Source organism: Lithobates pipiens, unplaced genomic scaffold (genome assembly GCF_037356315.1).
Source record: "Lithobates pipiens isolate NorthernLeopardFrog02 unplaced genomic scaffold, aLitPip1_a1.2 Scaffold_25, whole genome shotgun sequence".
NCBI lineage: Eukaryota > Metazoa > Chordata > Amphibia > Anura > Ranidae > Lithobates > Lithobates pipiens.
Genome location: NW_027507787.1, coordinates 60,773,163 through 60,786,607, shown reverse-complemented (window position 1 = coordinate 60,786,607; position 13,445 = coordinate 60,773,163). Strand labels below are relative to the sequence as shown.

Genomic DNA, 13,445 nt, shown 5'->3' with positions numbered 1-13,445 from the left:
AAAAAAGGGCTGAAAATCTCGGCTTATACTCGAGTATATAGTGTGTGTGTGTGTGTGTGTGTGTGTGTGTGTGTGTGTGTGTGTGTGTGTGTGTGTGTGTGTGTGTGTGTGTGTGTGTGTGTGTGTGTGTGTGTGTGTGTGTGTGTGTGTGTGTGTGTGTGTGTCCGGATGTCATATGGGAAAGCCTAAAAACAGAGGGGTGCAAAGTTGTAGAAATGTGTGCCTGTGTAAGGTGACAGACAAGGGAAAAGAGAAAAAAAAAAAAAAAGGAGGGAAAACAGGAAGGGGATCAGGAAAAGAGGGAGAAGAATCCATTCTAGAGTCAAGGAGAGGTACAGTTGTACTCTAATGCCCCATACACACGATCAGAAATTACGTCAGAAAAAATTTGGATGGTTTTTCAGATGGAATTCCTCAAGCTTGCCATGCATACACATGGTCACACAGTTCGGTTCTCTGAACTTTCAACCGTCAAGAACGCGGTGACGTACAACACTACAATGAGCCAAAAAAATTAAGTTCAATGCTTCCAAGCATGCGTCGAATTGTGATTTTTTGCACGTCTGAATTGCATACAGACGAACGCATTTTCGGATAGGAACTTTTTCCGACCGAAAAATAGAGAACCTGCTCTCAATCTTTTGCTGGCTGGAATTCTGCCAGCAAAAGTCCAATTTGCTGTTCGCCCGCTAACAGGGCGCTTTTAATCCCCGCTAGTGGCCGGCCGCAAAGCACCACTGCAGCGGTGCTTTGCCAGCGCTGCCCATCGATTTCAATGGGCAGGGGAGCTTTAGGAGTGGTGTGTACCCTGCTCTTACAGTGCTGCAAAAATGCTTACATGACTTTTTTTTAACCGTCCTGCAGTGTGAAAGCACTTGGGTGAGAGAGGCGAGGCTCTTCACAGGCGCCATTTTTAGCGCTGTAGCGTCTGTAAAGCGCCTCAGTGTGAAAGCACTCTTATGGAGGAAACGTTACATAGGGAGAGAAAATGGTGGTGGAATATCTCAAGGGATGTAATGCCTATAGTATTGCCAGGTTGACCAAGGTTTCTGTATTGATCTGTTTTGTCAACAGCAATTGCTTTTTCTTCTTCCCTTTTTGATACAGCATTCACCTCATGTTTCCTCTCTGATCTGCTAGAATAAGTGGATTTTCAGTGCAAGGGAATTATTGTTTTGGTGGCTTTATTAAATGGATACACATTTAAATTTTGTAAGAGGAGATTCCTTGAAGTGAGGGAGGAGGTAGCGACAAGGTTCCATGGGGTAAGAGGTAAAAGGGAATCTTGAAATTTGATAAGTTGGCAGGTCCACCATATGTGGAAGATAGAGCCTAGCTCTGTGTTATATCTTCAGCAAATACAGTATTGGAACACCTGCCTCTACACAAACACTGAACTTTAATGGTATCCCAAACTTATTCTGTAGGGTTTGATATTGAGTAGGCCCACCCTTTGCAGCTATAACAGTTCCAACTCTTCTGGGAAGGCTGTCCACAAGGTTTTGGAGTGTGTCTATGGGAATGTTTGACCATTCTTCCAGAAGCGCATTTGTGATGTCAGGCACTGATGTGGATAAGAAGGCCTGGCTCACAGTCTCCACTCTAATTCATCCCAAAGGTGTTCTATCGGGTTGAGGTCAGGACTCTGTGTAGGCCAGTCAAGTTCCTCCACTCCAAACTTGCCCATTCATGTCTTTATGGACCTTGCTTTGTGCACTGTTGCACAGTCACGTTGGAACATAGAGGGGCCATCCCCAAACTGTTCGCACAAAGTTGGGAGCATGAAATTGCCCAAGATGTCTTGGGTATGCCAATACCTTCACTGGAACTAGGAGGCCAAGCCCAACCCCTGAACAACAACCCAACACCATAATACCCCCCTTCACCGAATGATTTGGACCAGTGCACAAATAAGGTCCATAAAGACATGTATGAGCAATTTTGTGGTGGAGGAACTTGACTGGCCTGACCTCAACCCAATAGAACACCTTTGGGATGAGTTAGAGTGAAGACTGCGAGTCAGACGACCTCATCCACAAGTGCCTGACCTCGCAAATGTGCTTCTGGAAGAATGGTCAAACATTCCAATAGAGGCATGCCTAAACCTTGTGGAAAGCCTTCCCAGAAGAGGTGAAGCTGTTATAGCTGCAAAGGGTGGACCAACTCAATATTGTAACCTACAGACTTAGACTGGGATGCCATTAAAGTTCATGTGCATGTTGAAGGCAGGCGTTCCAATACTTTTGTTAATAAAACGTATTTGATGCTCCCAGGTATATATTTTGTAGCTCACCAGGTGCCAAGTACCAAGTACCATCTGGTTAAAGCTTATTTGCCAATTCAATTCCAGCATTTTCTTTGAAGCATTTGTGCGTTAGGGGCATGCTTGTTTCTGCTATTCCTGAGTGAACTGGCAATTGAGATCGCTTTGACTTTTCTTGCAAAAATGAAATAAGGTATCTTTAAATGTTGAAGTATTGAATAGCTTGTATATTATCATACTTAATATGATTGTAGCCGTATTAGTGCAATTGTGACAGAGAAAATTGAGTACTGTCCATGATACTTTTTTTATTTGCACTAACATACAATTTTTCAGGACAAGCTTTCGGGGTATGTCCCCTTCTTCAAGGTCCAAGCAGTACTCTTGTATATTATGAAAACTGAATGCGAGCTAGGTTGGGTTTGGATGTATAAATCTTTCAAAGCAGAATTTATGAGTCAGAATGTAATTTCTCACATGTCGCTAGGGTCAGTATGGGATGGGAGCCATTTGGTTCTCAACGGGATTTAGGAAAGTCACCTGTTGCATTGATAAAGTCAATCACCCGTGGCAAGGAGTCTGATTGCCCTGAGAATAGGAACTGGGATGATAGGCTTGGAGGAAAGTAGAGATTAGATATTAAAAGGTGAATAGGGGAAGGGGAGGGGGAAGCAGTGTGGTCAATTATTTTTTTTAATTGGCTAGAGCGTGAAATTTCTACTAAAGTAAGCAGAGAAATTTCCTGTATGGAGGTCTCTGGTTTCTTCGAAGGCCAAAGGGTATAGATGACAGGTTAAGTATGAGGCTTTTTAATATATAGGAACCTGCGCTTTGCAAAAAGGTGGTGTTAGATTATGGTAGATACTTTTTTTTTTTTTACTTACATTTTTTACTTACATTAATAATAGGGGATTCTAACACTGATGTACCCACTGGTTAATGGACTCCAAGCCCCAACCATTTCAACTTCATCCAGCTCTTCAACATTCACTAAAATGATTGTGGAACTGGGTTTAAATAGATCTTTAGTGGGCTTGTCGTCCTGTTGATTCTGTTCTCATGTTTTTCTAAAACCTTTATGATCCTATCCAGAATTGAGACGGCTTTAACAATACTTAATTTGCCTCCACAGTGTCGGAATGTAATTTTCTACTAGGTGAACTTTCAGACCATTTTCCTTTGCGAATGACGGATATGTGTAATCAACCCAAATGGTTAGGCTGGAAATGTAACTCCTCCTGGCTTACATTTTTCCCAAAGCCTGTTTATGTTTTACTTTAATAAATAGGGATTCTGCCTTGATTGCAGTTGGGATTCCCTTAAAATGATTGTAAACCCTTACATATGCTCAGTGAATTGACTGGCCTCAAGTGATACACAAAGATGAAACAAATCCTCCTAAGTTAAGTTTTACCTATTTATCTGCAGTCTTCTCTACGTCTGTTCAAAGCCCAAAATTGATAGGGCTTGTCTGAGCTGTCAGAAAAGCAGGGGGCAGAGTGCTGAAGTTGCAGAGCTCAGTGAGGAGAGCTCAGAAAGTTGACTGAAGGAAGTCACACAGCATAATCAGCTGGAGATCCCTGCTGTGTCACCTTTTTTTTCTCTCAAGCTAACAGAAAAAAGAAGTGAACTAATGCAAAGGAACATAGTAGCAGACAGAAATTATAATTGGGGGTAGATTTACCATAACTGCATAGTGCAAAATCTGCTGCAGCTGCACCAGATTTTGCACTCTCCAGTTTTGGTAAATCAATCCCTTAGTGCTTTTAATTGAGACAAGTACACACTACAGAGGGATATGCTTTGTTCATATTTCATGTCTGAGGTTTACAACCATTTAAACCTTATGAGGCGCCTTCTTATTAAAAAGGGATATCTCATGGTAAAGCTAAGTCTAGACAATGGGAATCTGACCTAGGTGCAGTTTCTAGCAAAACTAAAAGCTAAATTACGTCAAAACACATTAAGGAATAGATCCTTGACGAAGGCAGAAAAATTTAGTTTTTTTTTGTTAATTGTAAGCACTTTACAGAAGGGGAACAAGAGATACATTTACCAACCAGAAGGAAGCCTCTTATGTTAAGAGCCTTAAATCCTCAACTGGTGATTTACTTCCATAATTATATTGAGTTTTAACCATTCTATTGTAACTTGTATACCTCTTTGGTTAATTATGCTCTTTCCAATCTGCTTGGAAGAGAGAGGGAGAGAGGGAGAGAGGGAGAGAGGGAGAGAGGGAGAGAGGGAGAGAGGGAGAGAGGGAGAGAGGGAGAGAGGGAGAGAGGGAGAGAGGGAGAGAGGGAGAGAGGGAGAGAGGGAGAGAGGGAGAGAGGGAGAGAGAGAGAGAGAGAGAGAGAGAGAGGACTCCTGTCTCTAACTGAACTCCCTGAACTTCTGAAATCTTTTCCTGCTACTAAAACCCAAGGCGCTGGATCACCAGTGGAATTGTATATAAAAAAAATACAATAGTGCCCAACTTCCAATGTTGTTGGAAACTTTCAGCACTGCCTACATTATAGGTCAGCTTCCAGCTCCTATGCACCAGGCAAATTTTACTTTAGTTTTTTAAACCAGGTAAAATGCAAATATGCCCACTTTTTACAGGCCTATTTTGCCACTCAGTGTGGACACCAAGCTGTCAGCAAAATGTTCACTATATATGAATAATTTGATTCATGGGGACCAGTTTGTATTTATTTCAAGCTGTTCTACTTTTTTTTTTTTTTTTTTAACATTGAACATCTAGCAGTTGAACCAAAATATAGAGCTAATCATTCGATGCAAAGGCCTTCAACACTGTCAAATGGCCCTTTTTATGGGAACTAACCCCGCTAGAACACACTGATCAATGCTGGCAGCCAGTTGGTGCCAGTCATATGCTAGTTTTCCAGTATGCCCACTCATCAGAAATTGGTCGGTAGAAATAGCTGTACACATGGGCCAAAAGTCATCCAGGTCCTGCCACCCCAACAGTTTTCAGCCCGTGTATACCCAGCATTAGATTACATACACTAACAGGGTTGTTTAGAGTACTTAATGTCTCCTGTAAAAGAGGTAATGTGTCCTATTGTATCTGAAGCTGCTTGATTCTAAGGTCATTTTGGCCCCCTTACCTTTAAGACTAAATGGGAACAAGACACAGGCCCTATACCTAAAGATAAATCTGAATTTATCTTACAAAATGTTCCAAATACATCTTGATCAATTTCTGGTAGGATGACATATATAATATATATAACAATATATTTCATGTAAAATTAAAAACATACAGGATACCAAAAGATCAGATATAGAGACTCTTCTCTTTGCCCCAGATGTCTTTGAGACCAAGGCTACACCACAAATTGTTTAGGTATTGCCAAGACATAGTGGTTATTATACTGTGTATGGTATTCAAATTTTTCTTACCCCAATTACTTGTGTTTTCGGTGGGTTGAACTTCTTGGAGATAAATATCTTTGCAATGCTGGCTGGTAAGCGCCTCCTCTTTTTTGCAAATCCACTAGTGGCTAGGAAATGGCTTATGCCACTTCCTCCCACAGTGAAAGATTGACTTAAAGAGGTAATTACTGCTTTTCATTGGGAAAACCAGTTGTATCAAAAAAAAAAAAAAAAAGAGGATGTGTTAACAAAATTTGAAAACTGTGGCTGGCCTAGTTACATGCACCCCAGGTTGCCCCTATGGAACTTATTCAAGATCAGTTATTATGTTAATACTTTAATTATACTGTGAGTGATTTTACAGTGAGGTATATTCTTATATAAAGGCTGATGTTAAAGCATAGGAATTGTAGTTGCTGAGAAAAATCTGGTGTTTTTTTTTTTTTTAACTTATAGTCATATATGACTATTGCTCTTACAGGCTCATTTGAAGGTTTGGGTTTGTATGCTTTTTCCTTACTGTAACTTGTTAATGTATGTGTTGTGTCCAATGTATGTGTGTCAGAAAAAGTTTTTCAATAAAAAATATTAAATTCGAAGTATGAGGCTTTCGAAACGCACACAGTCTTAAAGATGGTTGCAGTACCAATCTAAGGGGCTTGCAATAACGTAGGGTGTTATAACTTCCTAGGTTAGGAAGGCCAAGGTCCCCCAATATCTTAGGGGCTGTCAATTAGTAAAATAGTTTTTGGCACCTTTTTATGGTACATAATTTGAAAAGCTTGTTTAACAGACACACTGGAAAAAGAATGGCAAAAAAAGAATATCCTGGATCATTAGGGCTTTCTAGAACCTTCAGATTTCATTTCAGTGTAATTTGATAAAACTGACTTACTGGGTTAAGGAGGACAGTCAGGAAGAGTTCACCACCACGAATGGACTTATCTAGCTCTTTTGATCCTCCTGGATATTCATTGTAGAATATTGTGTGTGTGAACAGTCCACAGGTCTGCCTTGGTAACACCTATACACAAAGAAAACCCATGCATATTGTAAGATTAGCAATATTAAAGCAGAACTACAGTATACAGAATGATTTGTATACCTCCCCTCTGCATTCTGATGCAGCTGCCTACCATTATTTCAACATGTATTTTAGGTTATCTAACCTTACACTGGATATGAAAAAAAAAAAAAAAAAGAAGAAAAAAGGTCACATGATCATCCTTGTAACAATTTCTGGCATTTTGCAGATATCATGCCTACATAAATGAGTGCACAAATCTGACTAAATGAACAGTAAAAGAAATTAAACCAGATGCTGTGTGTTACATGCATCTGCAGTTCAGATCACTAGTCTGAGCTACCCTTTCATGCACAAGCACACATTGCCCAATGCAATAAAGAACACCGTCTTCCATAAACCTTGGTCAAAATGATTCTAGACACCCGTATCATACTTCTTACTCCAGGAAAGCTACTCTTTTGTCACTAAATATGGATGTACAGTAACACGCATCTGTATGCATTTCTATGCATGTTGCCTTCCATTTTTATGCATATATGTGTGTTGCGGTGTGAACAATGCACATTGTTTTCAACGTGCCCTTACAGTGATCTATGTTTATCCAGTGCAGAAAACAGATTATTGGACATTGTACGAACTTACTGGTTCACAGATATGTTCAATAGGAATGTATTAAACTAGAAGTGACCATAAAAGCTGTATATATTTTTGCATATTCCATCATATATCTGTTACCCTTTGGTATCACAGGACTATGCAACCTGTCTCCGGTTTGACCAAACCTCATTAAATGCTGCCATCTCCTAATGGAAGAATACCCCAAAGCATGTACACTTTGTAAGGGGGACTTTAAAATATTAAACCCAGTCCTTGATAGAGATAGAAGTTCCATTGCCATTCCCCCATTAAAAACATGCCCTAATACCTTACTGCAAAAGTTTGAGCTGGGTTGGATAGATTTTTGGCAACACTCATTCCCAGAAAGGTTTTCTCCTGCTTTATCCTAATAGAGAGGAATTCTCTCCACTCTAACTACTAGACTATACTGCCAAGCAACATGTACCTCTATTTAAAACACTGCAGACGGCAATAATCCTTCCGATAGTGATGATATAATAAACAGCTTTTCTGAATTCCACAAACAGTGTATACATTTCTACGCTTAAAATTTTTTTATCATAATATACATTTATATTTTGGGGTCCTAAATTTTCCTCAGGTGCCCACAGACCATACACAGATGTTGAAATCATGGAGGATGGGATTAAACAGGCTGTTTCAGCCCTAGCACCAGACCCAGAAAGAGTGCGGTCGGAAGTATAAAATTTTTTATCTGGGCCTCCCCTTATATACAAGAGTGGGGGAATTTAATAGCAGAGTTTTCCCATCTAGCACCAGATTGGATAGATGAGGTTCTGCTTTATAACACTTAAGAACAGGGAGAAGAAAGAAAAAAAAAAAAAAAAAAAAAAAAAGGAAGGACAGGGGTTGATCTTCATTTATACAAGTTACATGATTTAATCTTAGTGGGAAACTTGTTTAGGGAAAGCCCTCTGGATGTAGAAGTTATGGGTATGGGTTTAAACCAATTTTTTTTTTTTTTTAATAAGCCTCCTAACCTCCCTATGGAGTTTACTAGTAGACAGGATCTCATCCCATTTGAGAACATCCAAAACATTTGAGGACTTTAACAGTTTGTTAACTTTAGTGAAAAAGTTGCAAAATCTACCAGCAAACAACGTGTGAATAAAGTTGGGAGAAAAATCTATTACATGCATCCAAACATTCCCTGCTTTCATTGCGAGTCTAGCTGACAAGCCAATAACACATAAATACCCATATTGACTGAGGCTACCCAAGGTATGTTAGGAAATGGTTAATCATACCATGATGTCGTTGTGTACAAATCCTCTGCGATAGCGAGCCGGTCTAAGGTGAGGGTACTCTTCTGTGCTAGTAACCTGGATATTCCATACAGATTTCCAAGCTTCATACAGTTGGCTGTGTATGGGGTACACACCAGAATGGTGAGGTGCGACTGCATATCCCAAATCTATGGGGATACCATGTTCCTACAAAAAGATTATAAAATGTTATCAGGATTATATAAACTCTCATGCAAAAACATTGTATGAGGTGCAAACCCAGTTATACCAAACATATCACTGGCTATCCAAAACAACTAATCCAAATATTTGATAGGATGAGAGTTAGTTTTTTGATGCAATGATAGTTGGCAACAAAACTGCTGTGACAATCAGTTTGCTGATAAGGAAAAATCAGGGTCTGAGCACCAAAAAGGTACCCGTTAGACACAAAACATACAAAAAATGCAAATAGCCACACGCATTTTATATATATATATATATATATATATATATATATATATATATATATATATATATATATTTTTTTTTTATTATGAGCACAACTGTACATACATACACACATACAGTAGCGCTCATAAGTTTACATACCATAGTAGAATTTATGATTTCTTGGGTATTTTTCAGAGAGTATGAATTATAAACCCAAACTTTTTTCACTCATGGTTAGTGTTTGGCTGAAGCCATTTATTATCGATCAACTGTGTTTAATCTTTTTAAATGAGAATGTCAACATAAACTAGCCAAATGACCCTGATCAAAAGGTTTACATACCCCAGTTCTTAACGACGTGTATTGCCCCCTTTAACATCAATGACAGCTTGAAGTCTTTTGTGGTATTTGTGGATGAGGCTCTTTATCATCTCAGATGGTAAAGCTGCCCATTCCTCTTGGCAAAAAGCCTCCAGTTCTTGTAAATTCTTGGGCTGTCTTGCATGAACTGCAAGTTTGAGAGTGACTCAATGATATTGAGGTCAAGAGACTGCGATGGCCACTCCAGAACCTTCACTTTATTCTGCTGTAACCAATGACAGGTTGACTTGGTCTTGTGTTTTGGATCATCGTCATGTTGGAATGTCCAAGTATGTCCCATGCTCCGCTTCCTGGCTGATGAATGCAAAAGCTCCTCCAGTATTTTTTGATAACATGCTGCATTCATCTTGCCAACAAATTTGACCAAATTTCCTGTGCCTTTGTAGCTTACACATCCCCAAAATATTCATCATAGGCCTTGTTGACTCCTCTCCGAATGTAGAAATTATGGTTGTGGCCAAAAAGCTCCATTTTGATCTCATCACTCATCACATCACAAATGACTTTGTGCCAGAAGGTTTGAGGCTAGTCTCTGTGCTATTTGGCGTATTGCAAGCTGGATACTTTATGACATCGCTTTCTTCTGATAACTCAACCATGCAGCCCATCTTTCTTCAAGCGCCTCCTTATTGTACATCTTGAAACAGCCACACACATTTTCAGAGTCTTGTATTTCACCTAAAGTGATTTGTGGGTTTTTTTGTTTGCATCCCAAACAATTTTCCTGGCAGTTGTGGCTGAAATTTTAGTTGGTCTACCTGACCGGTCAACAGAACACTGCTGATTGGAATTCTCAATTCCTTGGGTATCTTTTTTTTTTATATCCTTTTCCTGTTTTATACAGTTCAATTACCTTTTTCTGCAGAACCTTTGACAATTGTTTTTGCTTTCCCCAAGACTCAGACGTCAAAAACGTCAGCACAGCACTGGATAAAAGATGCAAGGGTCTGCCAGGAGTGCAGAAACTCATTGACCTTTTATACACACACACACACACACACACACCAATTACAAACAAACAGATCACAGGTGAGGATGGTTACCTTTAACAGTCATTCAAACCCCTTTGTGTCAACTTGCGTGCATGTTATCAGGCCAAAATCACCAGGGTATGTAAAATTTTGATCAGGGTCATTTGGGTAGTTTCTGTTGCCATTACGATTTAAAAAGAGTAAACACAGTTGATTAATAAATGGCTTCAGCCAAACACTAACCGCAAGTGAAAAATGTTTGTGTGTTATTCATATTCTCTGACAAATGGCCAAAAAAAATAATTAATTCTGCCAGGATATGTAAACTTATAAGCACAACTGTACATACATATGAAAAAAAATGCTGTATATTAAGAAAGCTTTCAGAAATATAAGTGTTAATATATTATCCTGGTAATCCTAGTAGATGTGTGATCACCCTTTGCCTTCAACACAGCACAACTCCTTCTAGGTACATTTGCAAGAAGTTTTTGAAGGAACTTGGCAGGTAGGTTGTTCCAAACATCTTGAACAACTAACCACAGATCTTCTGTGGAGGTAGACTGCCTGAAACCCTTCAGTTTCTTCATATAATACCAGACAGACTCGATGTTGAGATCAAGGCTCTGTAGGGGATAAACGAACACTTCCAGGATTCCTTGTTCTTTATGCTGAAGATAGTTCTCAATGACATTGGCTGTATGTTTGGGGTTGCTGTCCTGCTGCAGAATAAATTTGAGTTAAATCACACGCTTCCCTGATCGCATGGCATGATGGATAATTATCTGCCTGCATTTTTCAGCAATGAGGCCCCCCATTGAGCCTGACCAAATCTCAGACTGGTCTGGAGTGGTAAGTGGGGTACCCTGAGGCTCTGGCTTGGGGCCAATTCTGTTTATTAATAAACCATATATAGGTTGGTATGAATGGCTCAATCTCAGTTTTTGCGGACAACACAAAAATAAGCAGGGCAATAACTTCACATCAGGATACAGAAATTATACAAGAAGACCTGAAGATAATGGGGTGGGCAACTACATGGCAAATAAGGTTTAATTTTGAGAAATGTAAAGTAATGCACTTGGGGGGCTAAAAATATAAATGAAACTACTAAGGGGATAACCTCTGGGGGATGGAAAAATATCTGGGGCTCTGGTAGAAGACAGACTAAGCAATAGCATGCAATGTAAAGCTGCAGCAAGCAAAGCCAGTGGGTTATTAGCGCGAATAAAAAAGGGAATTTACTCCAGAGATAAAATGATAATCCCGCCACTTTAAAAAACACTCTGGCTCGGCCACATCTGGGATTACTTTGTTCAGTTCTGGTCACCGATCCTCAAGAAGGATGAGCTGGAGAGAATCCAGAGGTGGTCAATTAAATTAATAAGCCGGCTGGAGGACCTCAATTATGAGGAACGACTACAAGCACTAAAATGTATTCTTGCTGGAGGAGAGACACTTGAGGGGAGAGATATGATGGCAGTACACACACATACCTCAATAGTGATCCCAGCATAGAAAGAAAACGTTTCAGTCTCAGGGAGTGTAAGAGGATAAGGGGCTACACAATGAGATTGGAGGAGAAGCAGCTTAATCTTAAACTGCGTAGGGTTTTTTTCACTGTCAGGGCGATAAGGATGTGGAACTCTCTTCCACAGTTGGTGGTGTGAGCGGGGATTATTGATATATTTAAAAGACTCTTGGACTTGCATTTTTGTGAACGCAACATACAGGGATATGGGAAATGATTATCGACATTGACACAAATATACAGGTTGAACTGAATGGACTATTGCCTTTATTTAACCTCATCTACTATGAAATCTCAAACTCCATTTGCAGAAACGTTCAAGGAACCTCACTGCTTCACTGCTGCTTGCAGACGCCCATCATTGTACCGCTCCCCAGCCCTTTGAGAACAAATTGCCTCCAAGATTTTTATATTTTGGCTCATCAGTTCAGAGCACCTGACGCCATTTTTCTGCACCCCAGTTCCTATGTTTTTTCTGCACGTGACGTGGAAACAAGGCTAAGCAACTCACCTATGCATGAAAACATAGTAACTGGGGGTTATGATTGACAAGTTTAAAATTTTAATAGAAATATTTGTACATTTATCAACTGAACCAAGCACCCCTGGCGACCTCTCATTACGCTGCTTCTGCATGTCTTGACTGACGATTCCCCATAAAATATGAAATTCTGACAAGACAAGCAAAAGAGTAACCAGAGAAAGGAGGAAATCGGTTGAGTATCACTTCAGGACACCGGGTCTTCCCAATGTGGCTGTTAACGTAAGCATAATTTACACATACGGTCACACAATTCACCTAAAGTGAACCTAACAAGTTTAAGTACAAGTCTTTTTAAACAAAGCAATTCCCCTTGTGTGCACTATATTTTGCTACGCACAGGAAATAAATATTTACACCTTTATCTACAGAAGAAAAGAACTCCAGGCAAAAGGTTTGGGGACTGCTCAGTACAGTTTATAACCAGCAGCTTGATGTCCAACTTAAAAGCTAAGCTGCTAACGGATGGCAAATATGAATCATGCAATACTGAGCAAACAGCTATCTACAGAAGGCTGCAGAGTCTATTCAAGGCAAATGATAAACGACCTTACAGCTGCCTGTCCTTATTTCAACATTGTGACCAGATACCAGAAGACCTGCTTAGCACATGCTTCACGCTCACAATTGTCATGACGACACAAAGAAAAGACCAACTATATGAAAGAGACCATTCAAGGTCAGCACAGTATCTCAAATATAAGAGTTGGCAATGTGCAGACTAACAAAAGATTCCAAGCTCAGCCTAAAGCCTGCCATAGACTGTTCGAATCTTAGCCGGTTCAGGAGGAACCAGCCAAGATTTAAATCATGTATGGGCAGGCTGAATGTACCCAAGTTGATTAAATTGGGTACAACCAGCCTATTGGGTTTTACATTGGCTAGCGGCTAAAGTGTAGCAGCTAGCAATATTCACTGTGTTCTCCTGGCAGGGATGGCTTCCCCCACTGGGAGAACACAATGATTCTCTGGGAGAGATTCCCCCATCAATACCAACTGTGCTGATGGGGGCAATTAAGCGATTTTCTTTCC

General features: G+C 39.9%; 1 protein-coding gene across 5 annotated transcripts in view; it reads right to left on the bottom strand.

Annotated features, from left to right (window-relative positions):
• NDST2 (N-deacetylase and N-sulfotransferase 2) overlaps positions 1 to 13,445 on the bottom strand; it is a 241,202-nt gene that overhangs the window by 46,203 nt on the left and 181,554 nt on the right. For all 5 annotated transcript variants that reach the window (XM_077454536.1, XM_077454537.1, XM_077454534.1 and 2 more), the window contains 2 exons: positions 8,558 to 8,743; positions 6,540 to 6,668 (listed from right to left, as the gene is read on the bottom strand). In XM_077454536.1, the coding sequence (XP_077310662.1) occupies positions 6,540 to 6,668; positions 8,558 to 8,743 (315 nt within the window). The remainder of the gene's footprint in view (positions 1 to 6,539; positions 6,669 to 8,557; positions 8,744 to 13,445) is intronic.